We start from the raw sequence: 26,874 nt of genomic DNA on the forward strand, positions 1-26,874 counted from the left end.
GTCTAATTGCTGTTTCAAAGCAGAGTTTGCTGAGACATTGGTGAAAGCCTTTAAGAACCATTGAGTTTGGTTTGAAGACATCACACATCGTGCAGGTGAAATGAGTGGCAATAGGACACCTGGCTCTGCTTGTGGGCTTCCCAGCACAGTCCTCTAGCAATAAAGTTTGTGCTTTTGCTAAGTATGTGTTTGAAACTTTTCTCTCTGCTGATTTGATGCCAGATATGCTTAGCTAGGTATCCTCCCCAGCAGTGCTAGCAGAGAGTCCTCATTGGACTGCCAACTGTTTGGTGCTCCAAAAATATTTACCATAAACCAAAATTGGTAGAAATGCCAGGGTTAGACTTGGTTCTCCAGTGTGAGTGGATGGAAAAAGTTACAATTCAAATCAAATACAGTTATAAATCAAGTTTGTCCTGTGGAAGCAAATAATTGAGTTTATTGGAACAAGCAGGCTCTTTAAGATGACTTCTCATTCTTACTAGCTTTGGCTGAGTTAAAAATGGACAACTTACAATGATAGTGGATCAAATGTCTTTAGTGTCTGTTTCTTATCATGGTATTTTTGTACAGATCTTCAGTGTGAATGAGGGGTGTTAGCCTTCAGCAAAAGCAGCTGGATAATTAGGCAAAGGTAGTGATTTGCATAGTACCTGAATAAATTAACTCGTTCACCCAGCTTGTAGAACAGGATTTTTCTGGCACATAATGGTGTGGCCCAAGAGTTAGTTGTGATGTCTTTACTATTTTTTACCAAAAAGTGGGGGTTTTCAGACTCATCTTCTTTGAGAAAGCCAAAAGTGCAGTTTGACCTGAAGGAACACAGTTGTGGTTTCCAACAGTGCTGGTCATGTCGTGTCTCACTCTGAGTCAGAGTGAGCTGCTGAGGTTCATCGTGGTAGAGCTGCCCGAACTCTGATCCACACAAACCTCTTTGCTGATAGTTGGAGGAGGTGGTTCTGATTTTGGAGTCTGGAAGTTTTTGTGGAAGCTTGCTTGGGGTCCTGTCTCTTCCCCACTCCCACTGTCCCCAATACTGATGTGGCCAGTCAGCAATGTGGCACGTGGCTCGGAAGCACCCCTCCTGCAGCTGAGCAGTTATTCTAATTAGCCCCAGTTTTCCATCTTATTTTGCCCCTGCTTTCAAGGACCAACCCCGTGTACCAGACGTGAGGCAGTGTGATTGAAGACAGATGACGGTGACGAGCTTTGCCAGGCACAGAGCAGGGAACAGGCTTGGTTGTGTTGTGGTCTTTCTCATGAGTCCTGATTCTAAGGCTCTGTAGTTACTTGCTTATGTGCCCAGGGAAAGAGGTGGATTTGGAAAGCTGAGTACTGAACTATAGCACTGGGAAAGGTAAGAGTAAGGAGTTATGAGCAGAGCATTAATCTCTTCTTACACTTAGAACCAATCACAGGGGTTGTCACACGAGAGCTCATCGGGTCCAGCCCCCTGCCAAAGCAGCTCCCTGGCTCATATTGCACAGGTCGGCGTCCAGACAGGGATGGAATATCTCCAGAGAAGGAGACTCCACACCCCCTGGGCAGCCTGTCCCAGGGCCCCCTCACCCTCACTGGGTAAAAGTTCTTCCCCATGTTGGTGTGGAACTTCCTATGCTCTAACTTGCAGCCATTGCCCCTTGTCCTGTCCCCACAGAGCACTGAAAAGGGGCTGGCCATTTCCCCCTGCATCCCATCCTTAAGATATTGATAAACATTAATAAGGTCCCCCCTTAGTCTTCTTTTCTCCAGGCTGAACAGTCCCAGCTCACTCAGCATTTACCTCTCTTGTAGAGGAGAAAATGGCGTTACCTTCTTCACCCAAGGTCCCTTGTAACAAGATCAACCCAAACCTAATCTGACATTTGGCACGTTGACCTCCCAAATACAGACATGCTGCTGTCTGAAAATGTCATCTGCAGGCAGTCTGGCTTAGGGAGATTCCTGGTTTAGCTGCTAGTCCTGTTCTCAATTTCATGGCCTTAGTTACTATGTTACATGTTTGCATCTGCTTTTTTGTTTGACTCAGGCTGGAGGAGGTGACTTGCCTCGATCTTTTTACAAAATCTGAAGTTGTTGTTTGCTGTTTCCAGATCAACAAATCTTGGTGGGCTCTTGACTTGTGGTTGTGTAGAGCTTTAGTTCACATCAAATGTGAAACACAGTTCTCGTGTTGTCACCACTCTGAGCACCAGGGATGCTGAATCAGTTCTGTTGGGAGGCCAGATTTGGTTTTATTTTGGAAACAGAATTCTGATTAACTGTTTGAGGGAACGTTGCCTCTTTGTATTGGGTAGGGTTGAGACATCACCAGCTTGGTCAGCTGTGTGTCCAGCTGCTCTCCACTTAGGACACTTCAGTTTCATTACTGGCCTGTGTCATTTTCCCTAGTAGGAAATGTATTTGATGCCCCTTAATCTGTCCTCTCCTTGGAAAGCTTCACCTGTGGAGTGTAGGAGAACTCTTAGTAGGTGAGCATATGTATATTCCTTCTGTACAGCAGGCTGTAAGAGACAGGTGTGTGTCTCTGGAGGTGGATTTATTTCTAAAATTAATTTGATTTCTTAAATTAATTTGATTTATTAAATTTTCCACACACACCCTCCCTGAACACCCGAGGGGGTTAATACCTGCCTGCAGATGGGGATGGAAAAGGGCTTATGGAGCCCCTTCACTCATGGTCATAACAGAGCCCTGAGAAAGCTGAGGTGTAGGAACTGATCTGTTCAGGAAATTTGAATGTACATTTTGATTAGCTGAAATAGAACTGGTATATTGAATCCAATTACTATTTGAAAACTTGCACTTCAAATGTGAACACCACATGTTACTGGAAGGTTTTAATAAAAATCTTTCCTAATTGCTAGATTTATTGCCAGATTCTATATTGGTAAATGTTTAGGGTGAAGGGGAGAAACCCCACAAGAGAAAGGGGAGTCCTTTTTTGCTTCCTAAGGTAACAGCTTTGCTTGCAGAGGATCTGGCACACATTCTTCTTGAGCGGTGACTTCAGTTCAGGCAAAGCTGCCTTGTGTAGGGACTTGCATTTTGAATTTTTTTTTTTCTAGTTCTAGCAAGACACTTACTGTAGAATCATAGAAAGCTTTGGGTTGGAAGGGACCTTAAAGATTGAGTCCAATCTCCTGCCATGGGCAGGGACACTTCTCACCAGCCCAGGCTGCTCAAGGCCCATCCAACCCGGCCTTGGACACCACCAGGGAGGGGGCAACCACCACCTCCCTGGACACCCTGTGCCAGAGCCTCACCACCCTCAGAGTGAAGAATTTCCTCCTAATATCCAATATAAATCTCCCACCTTCCAATTTAAAATCATTCCTCCTCATCCTGTTACTCCAGGCCCTTCTAAAACATCCTTCCCCAGCTCTCTGTAGCCCCTTCAGGTACTGGATGGTGGTGTAAGATCTCCTCACAGCCTTATCTCCTTTCCAGGCTGAACAAGCCCAACTCTCTCAGCCTGGCTTCACAGGAGAGGTGCTCCAGCCCTCTGATCATCTTTGTGGCCTCTGGACCCATTCAAACAGGTCCATGTCCTCCTTATGTTGGGGACTCTAGAGCTGGACACAGCACTCCAGGTGAGCTCTCATGAGAGCAGAGCAGAGGGGCAGAATCATAGAATCACTTAGGTTGGAAGAGACTTTTAAGACCACCAAGTCCAACCACAGCCTAACCCTGCCTAGTCCACCTCTAGACCATGTCCTCAACCATCATATATACCTACACACCTTTTAAATCTCTCCAAGGATGGTGACCCCACCACCTCCATGGGCAGCCTGTGTCAGTGCCTGACAACCCTTTCAGTACAGAAATTCTTCCTGATACCTGACCTAAATCTCTCCTGGGCAATCTGAAACAGTTTCCTCTCGTCCTATTCCTTGTTACCTGAGAGAAGAGACCAACCCCACCTCTCTGCACCCTCCTTGCAGGTAGTTGTAGAGAGCAATAAGGTCTCTCCTCAGCCTCCATTTCTTAATGCTGAAAAGCCCCAGCTCCCTCAGGTGCTCCTCACAGGACTTGTGCTCCAGCCCCTTCAACAGCTCCATTGCCTTTGCTCTTCAAGAGAAGGAAAGGTGAGAACCAAAGATACACTCAGCTCTCTATGGTCTGAGGGCTAGAAACAGTGAACCTGGGGCAGCAGGTCTCCTATGGATAAGGAAAGCTACTGTGAAACACAACACTGAGCCCAATAGCCATATAAGATCATAACTTTATGATAGGTTATTGCAGAATAACCTCCAGCTGTGGTGTGACATTCCATCAGCTGCACTGGGGTGTTGTGGGTGCTGCACTCCTAGAGGTGATGGTGCACCGATCTTAAAGCAGCCCCGACTTCTGAGTCCTGTGTTGTTCCTTGTGTTCCTCTGGGTGATGTGTATCTTCAGGGGACACCTGCAGAGGTTTCAGGTCTTGGTTTTGTACTTGAACTGGAGGTGTATAATAAATGAGAAAATAAAATTTGCCAGTGAAATTCACAGTTCAGATTTGTAAAGTCCTCGCACCTGTACTGAGAGGGAGGGAGGCTCCTTATTTGGGGGGGCGGGGGGGGGAGGATATGTAATGTTAGGGAATGTTAATAGTTACTGTTGGCCCCTTTGATATCTTATTTCTGCTACGCTGGAAGGTGAGTGTGAGATGTCCTGAACGTCAGCCAGGCTGAAGGGCTGGGAGTCCGCTCTCCTACCTGCTCACAGTCCTGCTCGAGACCGGTGCTGTGGGAATGCCTGGAGCAGTCCAGTGCCTCTTCTGGTCCCCCTGCACAAGGCCAGGAAGATCTGTATTCCTTTAATGAGTATATAAAGTACCCAGCCACCCTCGATTCGAGCAGTAGTTTTCAGATGTCTGAGGCTGACAGAGTCATTCTGGCTGTAGTATCTGCAAACTTCTGTGTTGTACAACGTGAGTGTTCTGGGTGTTGCTCTAAACAGATGTGCACGCTTCCTAGGTTTTACTCAAATTACCTGCCTTGGTTTTAGGCTCAAGAAATTTGACAGAACAGTTTTATTTAAAGTTTTATTTAAAAGGTGCAGCAGTATCATCTTATCTCTTCAGGATCTGCAAGTCCAGTGTGGAAATGTAACCCCTTCTGCAGCATTTCTTTTGATGTCTAACAGTAAGCTGGGAGAGGATCAGTCCCTCTCCTCCCTCTGTGTGGATCCAGCCTGTGGACCGTCGAATGGCATTGATTGTGAGCTCCTCTGAGGAGTAAGGGAGTTCTGTTACTCAGAAGAGTTATCTTCCCTGTGAGATGTTTACCAGGCCAGGGTAGGGTTTAGTTTTGATAATTTAAATTGCAGTCAAAAGATGAGATTTGTTTGTTTTCTTAGAAGGTGTAGACTTAGGGCTCCAGTCGAGGCAAGGGTGATAGAAGAACATAGCTGTGGGATGCAGATGTTTTATTTGCAAACCTGAATATGTACTGAAATAAAACTGTATTTCAGGTGTGGATCCATCCCTGCAAGCAGAGAACAGAGTCCCAGGCTCTTCCCAAGCTACTGCTGCTGTATCTAAACAGCAGAAATCCCGTTCTACCAACTCCAGGGATGAGCGCTTCCGATCTGGTAAGGAAAAGAAATGTAGCTGTGACATCAGGGGTCTGAAGAGGAAAAGCATTCTAGTAAAGCAATACCTAAAGAAAAAATTTGGAAGGGTTTTGGAAGAAGAGAAGAGCTAGTGAATATCTTTCAAGTAGCTTTTTGTATTTTGTATCCATGGGTGGTTTTGTTCAAATCCAGAATAGATGAAATGCTGGGAGGGAAAGAAATTGTACACACACCTTCTGTTGTTGTTGTTACTGTGAATTCTACACCATACTTAACGATTTTCTCTTGCTTGCCAGTTGGGTTTCTGGTTTGTAGAACAGTTATTTAAACATTTAGAAGGCAGTGGTATGTGGGTTGTGGGTTGTTTTGGGATTTTTTCCTGGTTCATCGTGCTGTTTTGTTAAAGGAAGGTTCTAGGATTATCATATTTACTGTAGGTCGCTTTCAGATATTTCCTGGTTTAAAGCAAACGCACAAAAAAGGGAAATGTCACAATGGATATTCTACTTGATTTTAAATGGACACCACTGTGACAAACCTGTTTTGGAAAATACTAATATCCTCATCGCATCCTGTTTCCATTGTTACTTGTCAGGTGGTTGAAGTTCACTGTTTCCCTGTGAAATTCCTTGTCACAATAGTGAGAATAGGCAGGTGATTACGAGGTTTTTCTCTCCTAAATACCCTTGGACTTTTAACTGGAAATTTTTCTGTTTGCTGTCCAGGGTAACTACATGTCTTAGGTTTGGGGATGAGAAGGGGAAGCAGTGGTATGCACTGCACAGCCCTAATGTGTTGTCAGTTGTGCATCACCTTGTTTTGCAGCTGCTTGGGCATACTGATTATTGCATGAGACATGTGTGTTGCTGGCATTTAAAACCTTGCTCCAGAAATGGAGCTGATATGCCAGGATGGGTTCCTTGAGGATAACTGCAGGGTGAGAGACTGCTTACAACTACCTGACAGGAGGGTGCAGAGAGGTGGGCAATGGTCTTTTCAGCCAGGGGACAGGAGATGGGACAAGGGGAAATGGGCTCAAGCTGTGCCAGGGCAGGGTCAGCTCAGCTGTGAGGAAAAAGTTCTTCCCTGAAAGAGTTGTCAGGTCCTGGCACAGGCTGCCCAGGAAGGGGCTGAGTCACCTTCCCTGTGTGTGTTCAAAAAAAGGGGAGATGAGGTGCTCAGGGATCTGGTTTAGCTTAGGAGGGGAATGGTTGGACTTGATGATTTTAAAGGTCTTTTCCAACCTTGTGATTCTGTGAAGTATTCTGAGGACGTATATGGACCTCTAGAAAGATGCATGTGTTCAGCTATAGAGCAAAGGGACTTCTGACTGTTGGGGAAGATTGCACAGTATCACAGTTAACTCAGTGATGTGCTTTAAGATCACGTACAAATCTGTGATTTAATTTTAATTTTGCATTTCAAGTGTATTGCCAATTTATTTCTGCTGTTGAATATGTATCCAGAAAACCCACCATGCAGATGTAGTGGTTGATTTAGAGCTGTGATTTCCAAGTTCTCTGTGAGCAAGTAGATTCCAAATAAGTTACCAGCAGTCAGGAATCTGATGGAAATGAATTAATTTGAAGTAGTGCTTCATGTAGTTTACAGAAAAAGCCACAACTGCAGCAGGGCATACTTGGGAACTGTTAGCTGGGAGGATGATGCATTTCCCAGTCCCCGAGCCGCTGATGTCCCATTTAATTTATACTGTAAGAAGTGAATGAAGAAGCAAGTAACCCTGCCATGTCACTAGGGTTATCTGGGGAAAGTTTGGTCTGCGGCTCAGTAGACTCGAAGTGCAAGATAGGTAAAAGTGGGTGGGTATGAAGTTCAGTTAGCATACTTGCTTAGGAATAGAGGTGGCTTTAAACATTAGTCTATCAGTGCTAATTACTAGGGCTTCCTCTTTTCTAGACTTAATATTTCTATGGCCTTGTGAATCTTAAAACTCTTCAAACCGCTTTGCAGTGACTTTGCAGTACTGCTCACAGGCTCATTAGCATATTTTTACATCTCAGTATTTCTCACTGACCATGTCCAGGGGCTTTAGGTTACTTCTTGTACTTGTCACTGGCTGGTGCCAGAACCCCAGGTAATTTCCTGTGGGTTTCCCATCGCTGCTCCGTTAACTGTTTCGTTAAGTATTTTTGCCCAGGACACGTTCTTGACTTGGATATATGGCAAGCCTTCGTGTGCTCAGGTGGTATCAAAACAAAATAGCAATGGCTTTCCTTGATTTAGATCAAACTTATCACTATGGAAGGGAGCACAGATTCAGCTTTCAGGAGCTAGTCTCTTTTCCACATTTTTCCTCTTTAATTTTACAAAAAAACCCCTTCATATGTTTACTGAATTAGTGGTTCTCTCTATGTCAATGAAGAGGCAGACTTAGGGAGACATACAAGGTGTTTACATGTGGTTTTAGAATCATATAATGGTCTGGGTCAGAAGGGATCCCAAGGATCACAGAGTTCCAATCCCCTGCCACAGGCAGGGCCACCAACCTCCAGGCCTGGAGCTACACAAGGTTGCCCAGGGCCCCATCCAACCTGGCCTTGAACACCCCCAGGGATGGGGCATCCACCACCTCTCTGGGCAGCCTGTTCCAGCCCCTCACCACTCTCTCTGGAAAGAACTTCCCCCTAATATCTCTATTAGCTCTATCTGATGGAGCCCAGGATCCCATCGCCCTTCAGAGCTGCCAGAGCAGACTGCTGGCTCATGGGAAGTTTCTCACCCACCATGACACCCAGTTCCTTCTCCTCAGGGCTGCTCTCCAGGAGCTCTTCTTCCAGTCTGTATCTGTGTCTGGGATTCTTCTGGCCCAGGTGCAACACCTGACACTTCGCAGTGTTGAACCTCATTAGGTTCACCCAGGCCCAGCTTTCCAGCCTGTCAAGATCCCCCTGGAAAGAATTACCACCCCTATTCTAATAGATCTTGAATCATCTAGTTGATTTGAGTCTGTAAATACGTCACATCAGCATTGGTGCTTTTTTATACAGCTACTTATGCTGTGAAATTGTCTATGTTGAGTGTAAACACAAATGTTGGCAAGACATCTTGCAAAGCACCAGCTACTGCAAATGAGCTGCACTCAGCTCCTCACAAAGAGACACAGTTTTGCTTCACAAAGTGGTTCTAGTAAATCTGAGAAATTCTGGCTGTGCTGAAGGCACGTTCGGCCTAAAGACAAGATGTCAACCTCCACCAGCCTGAGGTGTTACCTTTTGAAATCTCCCTATTTGGTGACGCGTTATGTGTTGGGAAGGAGAAGCAGCTTTGGGCTGTGATGTGGGATCCTACTGCTGTTCTATCAGTTCCAGGCCTGGCTTATTCTTTAGTCTTTTGCAGGAAGTGGAGGGTGTACTGTTTCTGCTCTTTTTATTTCCTTATGGTGTTTATTTCTCTTTTTTACTTTCTTCACATCTCATCAGTTCTGTGATGTGCTTTTCAGGAGTAGCTGGTGGAATGAGAGAGACCAGGATTTCTTTCTGGAGCAATTACACCTTTGGAACCAACCACATAAATTACTTAAAATAAGCAAGTGAAACAGTTTGGGCTTTTAATGCAATTAATCTGCCATTTAATCACTGTAAGCACTTCTTTTTTTATACTTTCCCAGGGTTCTTCTCCATTTAAATTCTCAACAATTGTTGTCATCCAGATTTTTGTCTTTGAGCACTAAATATTGCCCCAAAATTTCCAACAATGCATACCATCAACAAATACCATAGGCTACTTCCCAGAAGAGCAGTTAATGCTACAGCACTTCAGCTCAGTTTCCTTCTGTAGAATGAAGCCAGTGTGATAAAGTGAGGAACACAGTGACTTTGAGGGTGTTTGTCCATGCTGAGCTTGAAGACCCACATGCCAACATTCGGATGCTGACCAGTGGGTGTGTTGCTGTTACTGCTGGTTTTGTTCAGGGGAGGTGTGTGGTTTGTGGTGTCTTCTCCTGCATTCAGTCCCACCAGTACCTGGTTCTGGGTAAGAGCACCAAGGAGTTAGCTGGTGAGACTTCAGAGAGAGAGAGATACCAGGCTGGAGCAGTCAGGGACTGAGAGCCATTCTGTGATTGATGACTGCCCCCATAGCAGTGATCCATGCTGGGGCAGCTGGGGAAAAGCTGAAGCCCTGTGGGAAAGGACTCTGGTTGGAGAAGTTCCTGGAGGACTGTCTGCCATGGGTGGGACCCCACAGTGCAGCAGGGGAAGGAGATGAGGAGTCCTCCCCTGAGGAGGAAGGAGTGGCAGAGGCAACATGATGGACTCACTCCAACCCCATTATCAATGAGGTGAATTTTTCCTGAGTTGAATCTCAGTGTGTTTGTAATAAATTAGATGGGGTTTTATTCCATGTTGAGTCTGTTTTGCCTGTGACTAATAGCTGTAGGATCTCTCCCTGCCCTTATCTTGACCCACAAGCCTTTCATTCTATCTTCTCTCCCCTGCCCAGCTGAGGAGTGCAGTGACAGAATGGCTTTGGGGGGCACCTGGCCTCTAGCTGGGGTCGCCCCCCCCCATTTTTACTGTCAGTTTTTGTTCCAGAGGTGCAGTCATACGGGATGCGAGTTTGCAGCAGCTGTTGCTGAGGCAGCCAGCGTTGGTGACTCAGCTCCTGATGTTGAGAGCTCTGTGAGCCCCAGGAAACCGGTCAACCTGCGAATGCCATTTTTTCTTCAAACAACTGTAGAAATTCTTTGTGCTGTGCCTAAGGCAGGACAAGAAGTGGAGGCTGATGAACAGACAGAAGCTGCAAACAGGAAAGAAAAAAACTCTTCTAATGGCTGGAGGGTTTGGGGTCGAGAGCTTCGCTGATTTATGGGCCACAAACTATTTCTTACTTTGCCTCCCCATCCTTCTTTAAGGATGTGTAGAAGGAAAGAAAATGAGGACAGATACATGAAATGGAAGAGTTTATGTGGTTTACTGCAGCAGAGGAAGGAAAAACGTTTTAAATTGATAAAAACGGTTGATAGTTGTTTGCAGCTTAATAAAACACAGAAACTTGGAACTCTTTTTTTTCCCAGCTTTCTTCTGCTTTTGGATGGCAGTGTATGTGTGTTGTTTCTCACTTTGGTATGCACAGTCTTTGTCTTGGTAAGACACTGGCCTTGCTTTTCATATCTTTGTGTTCAGTGTCAGACACTCATGTTCCATGCTCTCAGAAATCAGGTGCAACACTGATCTGGTTTTCATGACTAATCCACTGGCGAAAACTGGAGCCCGCAGTTCTCACGTGTCAAATCAGATTCACAGTAAAATTTTAAGAATCTACTTAATAGCCAATGGTAGAGAACTGCTTTTTGCTATTCTAATATCCAGTTAAAATTTAATTTATAGTAACTTAGGAATTTTTGTACCTAAATGTTCTGCTGCTTTAAAATGTTTCTGTTCTTTTTACTATAATACTTTTTTTTTGTGAAGTCTGTTTCATCGCTTTACATAATGTACAGAAGTTCTTAAAGGCAACATGGAACAGGAACAAGGCGTTCCAGGGAAGCAAAACCAGGCACTGACTGGGTGAGAGAGGAGGGTCCTACTTGGTTCCTATCCAAGGACAAGATATGAAAAGACATATTTCAAGCTGGAAATAGATCTTAAGGAGTACAGAAGGAACTGATGAGTTAAACCAACACTAGAAAACTAAAACATGAAACGATTACAGTTCATCCTGACTCTTCTGGTTGCATTTTTATCGTTTAATCTAGTATTTTCCAAGGTTTGGGGTGGGAGTTGGGGAGGGCTAGAGGAGGCGGCGGCGCTGGTTTTGCCCTCTGGAAATGGAATAAAAAGTAGTTCCCATGCTTGCTCCCACAAACCTGCGTGATGTTATGACCTGTCCCACTCTGCTGAAACACCTCACGCACCCTGGCCTCAAGCAAGTCCTTTCCATTCCCTAAATACACAACTACCTTAGAATGCTTTCATTTTTTTATCTGCAAGGTTATTTAATGAATTCCTCTGCACACTATAAATATTGTGCATTAAGTTGCTTTTTTGGAAGAGCTTTTTCTGGAGAAAAGCCATTTTTTTAAGCTCCCCTTCTTACTGAATGCTGATGTAAATATCTTCTGAATTATATGTAGATATATGCATGGCTGAAGTCAACGCATCTAACAGTTACCATCTTTTCTTGTTTAAAAACATGCAGTTTGATTTTGACTTCAGGTTCTGCCATGGAAATGTGTCCTGCAGAATTGGCATTTCCCCCCCCCCCGCTTTTAAAGCTGTGAAAGTAACCTTGATTTTAAAAGTAGTCTCACATCTGTGGATAGCAGTAACGTGCTTAGGGCATTGATGTAACACAGCAAACAGAGAAGCATGGTGAGTCTTGCTTCAACTTTCTAGAGTTTTGTGAAATGAAGAGGTTTGGGTTTGGGTATTTATGGGATTAAACTTCAGTTGTGGACCTCTGGGACAGTGGGGGTCGTAATCCAAAACTAAAGATCAGGAGAAACCAAGATTTGACAAAAAAGATGTGAAGGGAGGCAGGAGGATGTATGGAGAGGGTAGTGAAATTTTGAGTTCTAACCCAGCTGTGGACAGCTCCTTGGTGTGAGGGGCAGCAGCAAAATTCTTCATGTAGTTCCCAGTATAAAGAAAAATAAATGTCTCAAAAGATAGAAGTTCTGGAAGTGATTTTTTTTTTTTTAAAGATATATTTTTTCCCCTCTGAACAGTGTTGTCCTTCAACCTCAGAGCTCAGTGGCACAAAAAGTTATTATTTGAGACCAGCATCTACCATGTTGAGTCCTGTGTCCTGTAAGAACACAGGAGTGGCACAGTGTATTAGTGTATAGATATATTTTAACTGCAGCACCAAACAGATGATCTGGGTGAGATGCAGCCTTAAAAGGTGACACCCTTATTGCAGAGAACTGGGAGGTCTCTGGGGCTGTGCCATGGGGCTTGGTTTGGTTTTTCTGATCCGTTTGGCCAGGCTGAAGGAAGCAGTTTCTCTGGTTCTCCTTTGGACCCCGTGACTAAGAGAACAGCTTCCTGAGTCGTGGTTAAGAGTGGGGTTTGCTGTGCTTTTCCACTGCTGGGGTGGGTTTTGATTTGCCTCTCTCACAGTGTCTCTTTGAGCTCGTGTAGTACATCACTCTGTGTGGCCAGGGAACAAAAGTGAGAGGCCTGAAGTACATGGTGAGTGTGCTTTGGAGCAGGGGACCTTTGTACGTCTGGAGTGGAGCGGTTGTCTTGTACCATGGGGAAAGGGCTCCAGGAAGGCGATGGTGATGTGTGATGTAAGAAAAGAAATTCTGAAAGTCAGTCATGGGTCCTCTGTTGTTGGAGTTGGTTGGAGGTATGTTGCATGAAGATCTGTCACACTTCTGAGTTCATGGGCAGCATCTGGGATCTGCTTTTGACATGGGGAATTCAATCCTTGTCCCCCACGTGCAAGGTGTTGATCCGGTGCGTTGGGGCACAGCTGCCTTTGGCAACTGTGCCATGCCAAGGCTTCCTCCAGGTTGCCATCAGTGCCCTGTGCTTTGCTGGCTCCTACCTGCTCGATCCCTGCGATGCTCAAAAAATTCTCATTCTTAAATGTATTTTCATTAAAATATACACTGGTAACATTTCCCTGAGCTATCTCTTGCGTTGTCAAAGCCAACTGGAAGAATTAGCATATTGAAAATAAAGTAGGAAGACCAAAGCAGTTTCAGAACCTCAACCAGAAATGGTAGTCTGCTGGTTCCCCCCCTCTTTCTGCTGGTTCCCCCCCCCCCCTCTTTCTCCTGGTTTCCCCCTCCCCTCTTTCTCCTGGTTTCCCCCTCCCCTCTTTCTCCTGGTTTCCCCCTCCCCTCTTTCTCCTGGTTTCCCCCTCCCCTCTTTCTCCTGGTTTCCCCCTCCCCTCTCTCTCCTGGTTTCCCCCTCCCCTCTCTCTCCTGGTTTCCCCCTCCCCTCTCTCTCCTGGTTTCCCCCTCCCCTCTCTCTCCTGGTTTCCCCCTCCCCTCTCTCTCCTGGTTTCCCCCCCCACCTCTTTCTGCTGTTTCCCCCCCCTCTTTCTGATTTTTTTTTTTTAAAGAGATACTGTAAGATACAGTTTTACTTGTCATTGTCATCATTCTGTAATTATTGTAAAACAGCTTCCATGCAAAAGAAACGTGGATAAGACTGAGGCAGAATCAAACACTTGCTTTTTGGGCCCTTTGTAGCTCTGCATAAGCATAAACATGTTGTAACTGTTTTTGGTATGAATCCTGCTTAGGTCATAAATTAAAGGGATTCTGTGGTCTGCCTCGTTTCTCCTCAACATCTGTTCGCTTTACCTCAGTTTTCTTGCTATGTAAGTTTTGGCTTTTGACATCATTGAAATATATGTGTCAAAGAGAAAAGTCTGCTGAAGGCAATTTAGAATTACTTGAATACATTAAATTTTATCTGCAGTCTGGTCTTGGTGGAACACTTAATTCCTCTTTAATCACAGTTTTGGCTTAAAACTAAGAAAAGTCAAGATATATGCAGTGAGTATATTAGGGTGAGTTTTGCTTTCATGACAGCGAGAAGAGTCTCTTCCCTAACTCCTGATACACATTTAGCTTCCTCTGTTTTTTTTCTTACTTAGGTTCTTTTGCTGGAGCTTCAAGTGTATGTTTTTCCCTTCTTTTTCTGTTGTGGGTTTTGAAGGATGAGCCTGATGGTGCTGTGAATTTACAGTATCTGTGTTCAAATTTCCCCTCAAAACAAATCATAGCTCAGAACTAACACACTCTAGGTATCCTGTGACCTCAGTATTGCTTTTCAGGGTGTTCTTCCTAAATGAAACTTAAACTTACCAAGCATTTTCAGGCTGATCTCATGAGGAAGGTATGTTGACTTGACCCTGGTTGTGTCCTCTCTTGGCTTGTGAAACCAGCGCTTCTGAGCTGAAGGGGAGCGGGAGGCAGGCGCGTTGGTTCAGCCCTGCGGAACGTGGCTGAAGGAGCAGCAGTCGATTACAAGTGGTCACAGCTCCAGAGTTGTTACCCTCTTACTGTGGTTTAGCTTTGGACCTTTCTGCTCTCGGACAAGTGCTCCTGAAGCTGCTCACCTCTCCTTTCCACAAGCTATAAGGGCCCTCATCTGCTGTTCAGCCTTTGGATTTGAGCTGTTGCTGTTTCATACATCTTGTAAGTTTAATCACTGTTTCTTTCTAACCTCTTTGCCTTTGTTTTCTATGTAGATGTCCACACTGAAGCAGTACAAGCAGCGCTGGCAAAGTACAAGGAGAGGAAAATGCCCATGCCTTCAAAGAGACGGTCTGTCCTTGTGCACTCTTCTGTAGAAACCTACACGCCTCCAGGTACCTATTGACTTCACATTCCTGATTGAAAAACAAAGGGCAAATGCTTTGTTCTGCTAAGGTGTAAGTACCTGTCAATAAACTAAGTGTGTATTGATGGCTCTGTGTCCTCATACTGAGGTGTTGGTTGGATTTGTTCTTTAATGTCCTCAAGATTTTTGATGTCTCTAGAGAATACTGTAGCTGCTAAAGGTGCACTTGAAAGCCATCGTGGAGTAAGGAGTTGCCGTTTATGTGTTTAAGTGTGTTTTCTTAGGTAATGTCTCCCTTGGAAGGAGGTAATCTTGGCACACATCAGAGCTGTAAATACCTTATTTCACATTGCATAAAATCCTTCTTTTAAAAGTTGAAGAGAATGTTGGAGCGTTGAGTTGCTGTATTGGCTTGCAGAACGCTCATCATATGATTTCACCTGTGAGCAATTCAAAACATTCAGAGGATCATATGCTATAATTGTTCTGATTGTTTAGGTCAGAACATTTTCTTTATTTTGTTTTCAGGAGGGAAAAAGATAACCTTCCTGTTGTCTCACAGTGAGTTCCCTAGAGGTTGAGAAAAGCTTTCTCCAGATGACACGCTGTGTTGGCAAGCCAAGTGTTGTGGGGCCAGAAACTTGTGTACAAAGAGGAGGAATTTCCCTGAGTTCTTACTTTTGGAATGATGTGCTCTTCCCAGTCTTGCCTAATGGTGGTGCAGGAGTAGAAGCATGCTGACCTCTAGTGCCCTTAACGTCCATTCGGTTTGTCGCCAATCCTGGGGAGGTTCTCTTGCTTCCTGGGCTGTATTTCTTCTTTCTGCTCTTCCTGTTTGCAAGCAGTTCCACTTTGCTAGTCACACATGGTTTTATATTGGTTTTGTGGGTTCTCTGATAATTCAACTAGGTAATTAATAATAAGGTTCTTCTATATTCTTACATATGGTCTTTCTTAACCCTGATGTTTTTGCCTATAAGAGACATTAAGGTATGGCACAATTTAATCAGCTTGTTCTTCTAGTTCTCATATACTCAGAAGCCCACGAGGCCAGCTGGTGTAGCAGGGTGGTTATCCTGCTCTTGAGTTCCCTTGCATATGTGTTGGTGTTGTATGTAAAAGATGTTATGAATTTCACTAAGCAAAATCCTGGGGACAATGAACGTACACATGACCATCTGTATACTGAGTCTTCAGGAGAAAGGTCCTGAGGTTTTCATTCACAGCACTTCAAAGCAATATTCCTTCTCACTTTCCAAAACGAACACTGGTAGAAGAGTTCATGTAACATCACTCTGTCCTTTCATTCCCAGAGTGTGACAGACACATCACCATGTGCTTGGCAAGCAAAGGACATTCCACTCTTCTGTCTAAGATTTGGCATACAAAGAATAGCTGCATGTAGGGGGATGCAGGGCAGAAGTATTTAGGGACTGCGTGAGACTGAGAAGTATAGAGCCCTAGAATGGTTTGGGTGGGAGGAGACCTCAGACACACATTGTCCCATCCTCCCAGTACCCCCTACCATGGGCGGGGACACCCCTGACACCCTCCCAGCCCAGGGTGCCCCAAGCCCCATCCAACCCGGCCTTGAACCCTGCCAGGGAGCCAGGGGCAGCCCCAGCTTCTCTGGGCACCCTGTGCCAGGGCCTCCCCCCTCCCAGGAAGGATTTCTGTCTCCAAGCCCCTCTCCAGCTGCCGTCCTGCAGCTGAAGGCCATTCCCCTGGGCCTGGCCCTCCCTGTCCTGGGCACCAGCCCCTCTCCAGCTCTCCTGGAGCCCCTGGAGGGCCAGGAAGGGGCTGGGAGCTCTCCCCAGAAGCAGCCTTCTCTTCTCCAGGCTGAGCTAGCCCAGCTCTCGCAGCCTGTCATCAGAGCAGAGGGGCTCCAGCCCTCACATCATCTCCATGGCTTCCTTAGGACTTGCTCCAACAGCTCTGTGTCCTTTTTGTCCTGGCGACCCCTGAGTTGGACACGGCACTTCAGGGGGCTTTTCCCAAAGTGAAGCAAAGGGGCAGAGTCCCCCCCAAACCTTCTGCCCCTGATGCTGGGGATGCAGCCCAGGACAGGGGTGGCTTTCTGGGCTGCAAGTCTGCATTGCTGGGTCATGTTGAGCTTCTTGTCCCCCCAACACCCCTAAGTCCTCCTCCACTGGGCTGCTCTTTATCCATTCTCTGCCCAGCCTGTTGTACTGGGGATTGCCCTGACCCCTGTGCAGGACTAGTTACAGGATGTTCAGGTAAGGAACCACAGATGAAGAACAGGGTCGATTTAGGTGATTTGAGGAGGCACAAGCGTGGGGAAAATAGCAGGGGAAGGGGCTGAAAAAGGCTGGTCCTGTGTAAATTGCACACGTGCTTGGCACGTGGCAGTGCAGTCCGGCCTCTCCCCGTGACACCATTCCTCTGCCAGGCACAGGGCTCTGTGCTAGGTGTTCATGGAGTCCCTGAATTGGTCCAGCTGTACAAGCTGATGGAGCAGGTCTGCAGCCTCTGGCTCTCATCTCTGATTCCCAGCGACTGGGTAGACTGGCACCCAAGGACAGCAGCCCACAGAGTGAGTGGAGGGACCCGCAGTGTGTGTGTGTGTGACCTGCCCTGCTCAGACACGGAGGGGAGCGGGATGTGGCTGTGGGATCTGCCCCTGTTTGTGTGAGTGGGTTATTCACAGTGACTTCTGAGGCAGCTGCTGAGCCCAGCCTGGCACAGCCTGTGGTTGCAGTGCAGAAGTCAGTAACTCTCTGTTTACCTGATGATTTGCTTTTCCCAAACCCTGGCTCACAGGACCCGGTGTATTTGCGGGGCGCAGGGTCTCCTGCCCCCCTGTGCATTCCCCAGCAATGCATTTCCCTGTGTGTTGAACCTGGATTGACACCGATTGCTCCAGTGGAAACCTTTATGGCATCAAGGACATAATGTGTTTACCCTGCCCCATCACCCGTTTCTCCGGGCAGTGTTTGCTCATAGGAACCTTCCTTCCCGCAATTAAAACCTTTGATTGGTTCCTTTTGCAGTTGGTATTGTTGAAGGTGCAGCAGAATAGGCATTAATGCCAGGGGTTTCTGGCCCCAGAAATGCTTATTTGCACCGCTGAGGAGCGTGGTCATGTAACGTGTCTGCCCAGGTGGTTAGGAGGGAGGACCAGTGGACTTGGGCTGGGCTTTAGTGGGTACAGCAGCACCCTGACTAATGTCTTCTGAAAGAAGAATTAAGGGTCTCCGGGATCTGTCATGCTGCTTCTAAGAGAAGGTGACATGTTATGTGATACCCTTATCTCTAAGAGAGAAAGGGACACCGGATGCTTTCTGTATCAGGGGAGGTCAGACCACTCAGAAGTACTCTGAGGACTTGCTTGGCTACATCAATTCACAGACATTAGTGTCTTTTTATGGGAGTGACTCCATCAGAAGAGGAGTGGCAGAAAGAGCCTAAGAAGGACCTGTGGGTTCTGGTGGGTGAGAAACTTCCCATGAGCCAGCAGTGTGCTCTTGCAGCTCAGAAGGGAGATGGGATTCTGGGCTCCATCAGGAGAGGGGTGGCAGCAGGGACAGGGAGGGGATTGTCCCTCTCTGCTCTGCCCTCGGGAGACCCCAGCTGGAGTCCTGTGTCCAAAGCTGGGACCCCCAATACAAGAAAGATGTAGAACTGTTGGAGAGGATTCAGAGGAGCCACGAAGGTGATCAGAGGGCTGGAGCACCTCCCCTATGAAGAGAGGCTGAGGGAGCTGGGCTTGTTTCAGCCTGGAGAAGAGAAGGCTGCAGGGGGACCTCATTGCAGCCTTCCAGTCCCTGAAGGGAGCAGAGAAACAGGAGGGGAATCAGCTTGTTAAAGGGCAGAGACTGGCAGGACAAGGGGGATGGATTGCAGCTAAAGGAAGGAAGGTTTAGATTGGATATTAGGGGGAAGTTTTTCCAGAAAGAGTGGTGAGGGGCTGGAACAGGCTGCCCAGAGAGGTGGTGGATGCCCCATCCCTGTGGGTGTTCAAGGCCAGGTTGGATGGGACCCTGGGCAACCTTGTGTAGCTCCAGGCCTGGAGGTTGGTGGCCCTGCCTGTGGCATGGGGGTTGGAGCTCTGTGATCCTTGGAGTCCCTTCCAACCCAGACCAGTTTGTGATTCTGTGATTCTATGATCCTATGGGCTTGCCTTCATTTGCAAAGAAAGAAGGAGCTTGCAGAGCACCTGAGTAGTGCTGTAGCATCTAGTTTTGTTCTCTTTGTTTCCTCGCTAAACCACTGCCTTAAAGCCTTTGTACTGGCAGAAGTTAATACAGTTCAGGTTCCTAATAGCTGAAGTTGTGTTGCAGACAGTTGCTGTGGGTCACCAGGAAGGAAGCATTGAGTTCTGGTCACGTTAAATTCCAACCCAGCTCCTGCCTGGTGGTAATGGAACTGCTTTCATCAGCCATCATTCCCCCAAAATGTTAATGTTCTTTTGTTTTCATACCATGGAGCCTCTCACCCTCCCCATGTGCATCTCATGTGACCAGAACTCAAGCCATAGTTTTGATGCATGGTTGGTCCAAAGGGTGGTGGCTTCTGGGGCTGTCTTGGACCAGCTCCCAGGCAGGAAGAGCTGGAAGCCAAGTACATAGCATCCTGCTCGTAGCATTCCCTGAGCCACTAATGAGCTCTCGGGCTGCCTCCAAGCTGGTTACGGGTGTTTCCTTTCTGCTTTGCTGTTGTAGTTATGTCTTGATATTAGAATGGCTTTACTACAGATCTTTCATTTTTATACACAGTTAATATTTTACATTTCAAGTGTGTGTGTGTGTCCCCCTCTGTTTATGTATGACATCTGAAAGCTTAGACATTTTCAAGAGTATCTGGCTAAGGAGATACTATCAGAGTAGTATTCTTTGAAAAAACTGGGTTTTTTCTATAGTTTCATTTCTTACTCTGAAGTGTTAGTAGATTGCAAATGCGTTTGGGTTTGGGGTTTTTTTCCCCCATGAAACCTGACTCACTGTGATCTTCTCTTGTTCCATATTCCTGGAATGGTTTATTTTTGCTTTCTCCCTAAAAGAAAGGGAAGGCTGCAAGTGCTATGGGTCAGGTTTGGCTCCCCCCCAGGAGCAGATGGGATCAGCAGCCAAGAACTACACCGTGGCAGTAGACCAGAACTGTGAGACAAGACACTGGACCCAGGAATGGTGATCCACTGGAGCTCTGTCGTCTTCTCAAAGATCAATTGTTTGCCTCTTTTCAAAGTCGTGTTTTTTGGTCAAGTAATGAAAAATCTGTGATATTTAACTTTGAAAGTGCAATTGGGTTAACTGGCCTTCTCATTAAATGATTTCCAGTGTTAGGCTGTTTAAGAGAAGTTACTCTGAAGCTATTGGGAACACAAATTCCAGAAAAGCAGACAATTAATTAAACACCTGGTAACTGAAATTTGTCACCAAAGATTTTTCACATAGATTCAACAAGATTCCTCTGGAATTGGGTATAGCTGAACACTTACATCTTCAGATTAGTTAAAAACAAAAAGCCAAAACTAAGCTTGCAGGATTGGTGTAACTCACCTCTTGGAACACCTGGGATTTCATATCTGGAAGGGACTCTCCAGGGCACTATTGGGCAAGATCTTTTCCAGAAGCTTTTTTCCTGAGTCTGGCCATTCTGCATGACTTAAGACTGCTCTTCACACACTGGTGGGATGTGAACTTTGGCAGTAGATGGGCAGTGCATTGGTTTCAGAGCTTCCCATTAATTCCCCAGTGAGGAGCAGCATAGGAGAATCACATTTTTTAAATGCAGTGGCCTCTTTAGGAGGGCAAGATTTCATTTTATTACTTCAGTAACTAAAGTTCCTATTTTTTTACTCAAAATCAACAGGGATATGTTTGCTTGATATTTAGCAGCACCTTTTTATTGGGTTTTGAGTGACTTTGCATTTGTTGTTGAGTGGCTCTAATAAGTGTAAATAGATTGAGCACCAAAGGGAAACTTCTGGAAGGTTGTAAACAACTGAATGGTAATCAAAATAGGATCCCTAACAGATCCATCTGGAGTGAAAAGAAGTTTTAGTAAGCCAGCTTACATGGTTAGAATACGTTCTTTTAAATTCTCCTTGATTATTCTTAGATTAATTAAATCACTCTCTAATTGAATTTACAGCACTGTGTTTGTGGGGGTTTTTTGGTTGTTGGGGTTTTTTTAGTAATTCTTAAAAAAAAAAATCTTAGAAGAACCATAAAGAATTTACCCCCAAAAAAATAAAAAGCCCAATAAAATTTCATGGGATTTATTGGGGTGGAGGGGGGCAAGGGGAGAGGATCCTGTTTACCTGTGAAGAACAGAAGTGTTCTTGAGCAGACTAGGCATGAAACCTTGATCATTCATGAACCTTTCTGAGGTGGAAAGCTTGTTTGAATCTTCCCTCCTTCCACTTGCAGGAGGTAAATGAAAACTTTGCTTCAGGTGTGTCCTGGCTCTGCCACGCAGAGGTTGTTGGGTTAACCTGACAAAGGGTGACGAGTAGAGTTTGTGCATGTGAATATACCATTTGCTTTGGTACCTGCACCTCATGTGTAGCACATGAGAAGGCTACGTGAAGAACATGGAGACACTTCATGTTCCCGTCTGTTGGGTCATTCCTACATTACATGCCTGTCATCGTTATTTTAATCACAGACACATCGTCAGCATCAGAAGATGAGGGCTCGTTACGTCGGCAAGGGCGGATCACCTCCACTCCGTTCCAGAGCCATTCCAACGTAGAGCCCTGGCTTAACCGGGTCATTCAGGGCTCCTCCACCTCATCCTCTGCATCCTCCACCTCATCTCATCCAGGAGGGAAACCTGCTGCTGCTTCCAATACCGCTACTGCCACCGCTGCTGCCACTGTGCTTGCAGATCTCATGGCACACACCCAGCTAGGTCAGTAAAGAACTGCCTGCGTGCTTGGAATCAAATCAAATTAAAAATCCCAAAGCAGGGCCAAACACAAAAGTCTTTACCAGAAGATAAGGCTGTTTAAACCTTAAAATGTACAATCCACAGACCAGGTATGTATGATACATATGTGTGTGTGTATTCAATTGAAACCAAACCAGTTGTTCATGAGATCTGAACGTGCATTCTTCTTGGTAAAATGCTTGATTTATCAAGAAACAAAGGTTCAGTTGTACTGGATTTAAAAGCAGAATTTCAGAGAGGTTGTATTTTTGGTGCATGCTTTCCAATCTGCATCTATTTGCCCCAGACGGTATCAGGTGATGGATTCAAAGTTGATTTGATTGGTAGACACATGAAAGACCGAAAAAAGTATCCAGAATCCTTCAGAAATTTGTGGAATTGGAGGTACTGACAAAGCCAGATTTCAAGCTGAAATGTGATTCATTTTATTTTTTTCCACTTGGACTAAAATTTCAGTCATGAATAGTCCTTTACAGTGAAACCAGAGGGAAAATGTAGAAGTACTGGTAAGCCAAAACATAAATCTGAGTTCTGTCTCCTTCGGTGACACTGAAGGTCCAGAACATCAGGTTGCCTTTTTTGTCTGAAAATGCAGAACACTAAGTCTTGTGCTTTTGGAAGAGTTGGGAGGGAAGGAGGTGGGGAGTCTGTTTGTGTACACTGATGAAGTTTGATAGTGGATTTGTGTGTGTGCAACTGGCCTGCACAAATGTTAAATGATGGCAGAGGACCTAGAGGAGAAACAATAACTGCATTGCTCTGATAATTTTTATCCCAAAGTAGTTTAGAAAAATCAGATGAAAAGTTCAGTTTGTGTTTTACCTGTGGGCTAGAGCATGAAGTTCTTGTGCTTCTGATACCATATATAGGTGTCACATGTATTGGTCCTGGACGTTTCAGGCTTTGGCTGCTTACCTGACTGCACATCCACACCTGTGCAGACAGCTTTTTCTACTGTGTTATGGGGAACAGGTTTGGAGGAGAACACATGGGAACACGTTAGATGTAAACTGAGTATCCAGGCTGCTGTGTGCCTAGAGATGTCAGTGGATGGGGTAACGTAAGGCACAGACACATTGCACAAATACTTGTTTGTTTAGCCTCTCTTGCTGTTTCCTTCAAATTCCATTGGAAGCCCAAGCATATATCCCTCAGGCTTTGCTGTGGGGATGGTGCAGACAGCTCGTAGTCCTCTTAGGTGTGAGTGGCTTTCCAGGAGGTTCTTCCATCTTTGCTGGTTTCTCTGAGTTCCTTCCGCCTTACGCTAACATCGGGGCATCCACCTCAGGTTAGAGTAGCTGTGGGCTTCAATGCACAACCAGTGCTTGTAGTTTGTGACCAGGAGTTTTGCTTCCTCAGAGTCCCTAAGTGTGTTATGGAACAGGGAGAGGAGTCCAGACAAGCCAGAGGCTGTCTGGAAGGTCTCTGGATCTCCTCTGCGGCCAGAGTGCTAACAGAAAGGGCATTGGCTCTTTCTGCCATGATTGACATGCCAGTTTTCTGCCAGCAGAGTGGAGATGGAATGAGGTAGTAGCTTGCTTCATGTTCTGGGAAGCTCCTTAGGTGTTAGAGAGTCTGGGAAGGGTTGTTTCTGTATTTCTTGCTTTTGCTCCCTCCTCCATTTTGTATGGCTATCTCTTTATTGTGGGACCTGAGTATGGAGAGGAATTCTGGTATCTAAGTGGTGTCAGGTGCTGCACTTGGGCTGGAGGAATCCCAGACATATTTACAGCCTGGGAGAAGAGCTCCTGGAGAGCAGCCCTGAGGAGAAGGAACTGTGGGTTCTGGTGGGTGAGAAACTTCCCATGAGCCAGCTGTGTACTCTGGCAGCTCGGAAGGGCGATGGGATTCTGGGCTCCATCAGGAGAGGGGTGGCAGCAGGGACAGGGAGGGGATTGTCCCTCTCTGCTCTGCCCTTGGGAGGCCCCAGCTGGAGTCCTGTGTCCAGAGCTGGGGCCCCAATACCAGGAAGATGTGGGACTGTTGGAGAGGGTTCAGAGGAGCCACGAAGGTGATCAGAGGGCCTCCCCTATGGAGAGAGGCTGAGTGAGCTGGGCTTGTTCAGCCTGGAGAAGAGAAGGCTGCTGGGGGACCTCATTGCAGCCTTCCAGTCCCTGAAGGGAGCAGAGAAACAGGAGGGGAATCAGCTTGTTAAAGGGCAGAGACTGGCAGGACAAGGGGGATGGATTGCAGCTAAAGGAAGGAAGGTTTAGATTGGATATTAGGGGGAAGTTTTTCCAGAAAGAGTGGTGAGGTGCTGGAACAGGCTGCCCAGAGAGGTGGTGGATGCCCCATCCCTGGAGGTGTTCAAGGCCAGGTTGGCTGGGGCCCTGGGCAACCTTATGTAGCTCCAGGCCTGGAGGTTGATGTCCCTGCCTGTGGCATGGGGGTTGGAGCTCTGTGATCCTTGGGGTCCCTTCCAACCCAGATCAGTCTGTGATTCTATGATTTTACAAGGCAGAATATTTTTCCCTAGCTTTGTGCTGTTGCCTTGGAAAGCTCCTGGATGCTGAAGCAGGTTTGGTTTTGTGTCTTACAAAGCTACAGGCAGCATTTGGCTTCACTTGTTTTCCTGCACTGCTTCAGGCCTTTGTAAACAGCATTAGAAAGACTTGACTCTTCAGTGAACCGTTGGGGCTTTATTGCTTGTGAGATGTTCTTGTTTGCAAAAAAACTTCCAAACAAGAACTTTCATCCAGGCTTATTTATAATGAGAAATTTGGGATGGATTGATTGATTTATTTTTAAATATGGTGAGTGTAAGACAAAATCTGCCTATACCTTGTTGTGAGGGTGTTCAGGATTTCAAATTATGGATTTACAGGAATCATCCTTTAAATTGCCACATAATCTTGGAAGCTTAAATGTGATTGTAAGTGTGATGGATGAAATTATAACATAGTTGCAAAAACATTGCAAGATATTCAAAGTGTAACTCAGCATCCTGTTGAGTCTGATATTTCAGGCAATATAAATAGACATCAAACTTTACAGCTGGTTTCTTGAGCCCTATCTGCCAGGACTACTTAATCATCACAATCAGAAGGCCTGGTTAACAGTTTGAAGTCCAGCATTTATTTAGGCAGCTTAATGTGTGACTGCAAGCAGTGAAGTGAGTTGAAATTTCAGTCCTGGGAAGTAAATAAGCAGATCTAGCGTCTATCAGGAAGGCAGCTCAGGGATCACTAAGAACTGCTCTAGAGAAAGGGAAGATTTCCAGTGCCCCTGACAAAAAACTAGATGTTTTTTTTGCATGAGAATAATCTTCCTCACTTCAGAAATGCTTGCCATATTCCATCCATTTTCATCTCTACCTTGGCAGCATTCCCACATGGCCAGTAGCAAGGCGGTTGGGATGTTTTTTGTGGGACTTTTTACTGAGAGAGTTGTCAGGGCCTGGCATGGGCTGCCCAGGGAGGGGTTGAGTCACCTTCCCTGGATATGTTTAAAAAAGGGTAGATGAGATACTTAAGGATATGGTTTAGAATAGGATGGGAATGGTTGGACTTGATCTTAAAGGTCTTTTCCAAACCTGTGATTCCGTAGCAAGCCCGTAGGGACATTTTTCATGTTTGTACTCTTTCTTGCTCACGAGGATATGACAGCTTAATTTTTACATCACAGACTTCTCTTCAGTAGCAATACTTCCAAAAAGACCCCTTTGATTTGTCCTACAGCAGACAAGAGTAGTTTTTCTCACCCAGTGTGCTGACTTCAGCAATATAACAGGCACCTCACGTGTTTTAAATACCATTCCTTACCAAGAAGTTCTGTGTCTTGACTATGTCCTGAATTAACTATTCACAATTTGGAGAATTTAAATGTAGCAGATGGTTCCCTTGCAGCTTCCCTTCTCCAGCTTGCATTTGTAATCATAAGCTCCTCCTGAATTCCCAAGCAATAGACTGCAGTGTTGGCAGTGCAAGGGCGCAGTGTTAAATAAAGTCAGGTAGCAATACACGTTATTTTTAGGCTGTTTGTCTTTTATCTATTAAAATAAGTGGATTTTGTTTTCTCTTTTGGTGTAGTATTTTCTTTAAAATCAGTAAAGCTGGCAGTGTGTTTAGGTTTTTTCCAAGGTCACCATCTCAGCTGTGATGGGCTTTCACTGGAAGCATGAAAGAACAGGATTATTGTGGTGTCTGACCCACTGTTTATTGAAAGACTTCAAAACACAGTTTCTTTCAGAGCAGCGTTTTGCTGTGTCTCTGTAAGCGGCCATACAGGAGAAGACGAGTTGAGGTGTGTGAGAAACAGTTGCAAAGAGTTTGTTGGAGAAAATACACAAAAATGAGGTAGTGGTGTGTGCATCCTATTTTGTGATGTGGCTGGGTTGGTGTGCGCCCCACCCTCTCCTTTGCCCTCACCCCCCCATCCTTGTCCCCGCCCCCCCCTCCTTGCTCCCCCTCTCCTTGCTCTCCCTCTATCTCATCTCTAGATGATACAGGCTGATTTCCTGGATTCTCATGGGCATGTATTACTGAAATGCCTGAATAATGAATGAAGCGAATGGGATTTGTATCTGAGCATAAATCCTGAAAATTGAACTACTTTGTTCTGCGTGCACAGAAGGAGCTTTGCCTTCTAAAGGCACAATTGGGTGAGTCAGTTCTCTGCACTAGGTAAGATGAAGTAGCTGTGGGCAGCAGTGAGTTTGTTTACAAGGACATCCCTGTCACTTCCCTGTTATGGTGAGGGACACTGGTGTGTGAAACTTGGCTCCAGGCTGCTTCTAAAATAGGGGGATGCTGTAGGTTAGTGCCACCATATATAGCTAATCTTTGTGCTTGTTTTCAGTTGTGAATGACAGTTAATGGGGCTTTTTGTTTCCTTTCTGAGCATTCTCATTTTTCATGTGATTTCTTTGAGCTGTTCCCAAGCACACAGCTCTTCTCTAAATGTTCCCAAACAGCTTCTTCCTTGGATTATTTTCTGAGCCTCTAATTACAGAGCTTTTGTATTTCAAACATCAGCCTCATGCATGTGGGCAGATGATGATTATTTCCCATCAGGAATATGCATGGTAAAACCTATGTCAGGTCAGCATGCACTGCTGCTCTCCCATGCCCTCACCGTGTCTCAGAGACCACAAGAGACTGACACATGCACTTAAGATTATTATATTTCTACTTAGA

The 26,874-nt window shown here is 45.6% G+C and overlaps 1 protein-coding gene across 4 annotated transcripts in view; it reads left to right on the forward strand.

The window, feature by feature from the left end:
- DIP2A (disco interacting protein 2 homolog A) overlaps positions 1 to 26,874 on the forward strand; it is a gene marked incomplete at its 3' end in the record, with an annotated part of 122,968 nt that overhangs the window by 38,764 nt on the left and 57,330 nt on the right. For 3 of the 4 annotated variants that reach the window (XM_084264263.1, XM_084264264.1, XM_084264265.1), the window contains exons 3-5: positions 5,457 to 5,576; positions 14,733 to 14,852; positions 21,455 to 21,700. In XM_084264263.1, coding sequence (XP_084120389.1) covers positions 5,457 to 5,576; positions 14,733 to 14,852; positions 21,455 to 21,700 — 486 coding nt within the window. The remainder of the gene's footprint in view (positions 1 to 5,456; positions 5,577 to 14,732; positions 14,853 to 21,454; positions 21,701 to 26,874) is intronic. The other variant, XM_084264266.1, reaches the window with a different exon arrangement.

Source organism: Gallinula chloropus (assembly GCF_964237585.1).
Source record: "Gallinula chloropus genome assembly, chromosome: 5".
Lineage (NCBI taxonomy): Eukaryota > Metazoa > Chordata > Aves > Gruiformes > Rallidae > Gallinula > Gallinula chloropus.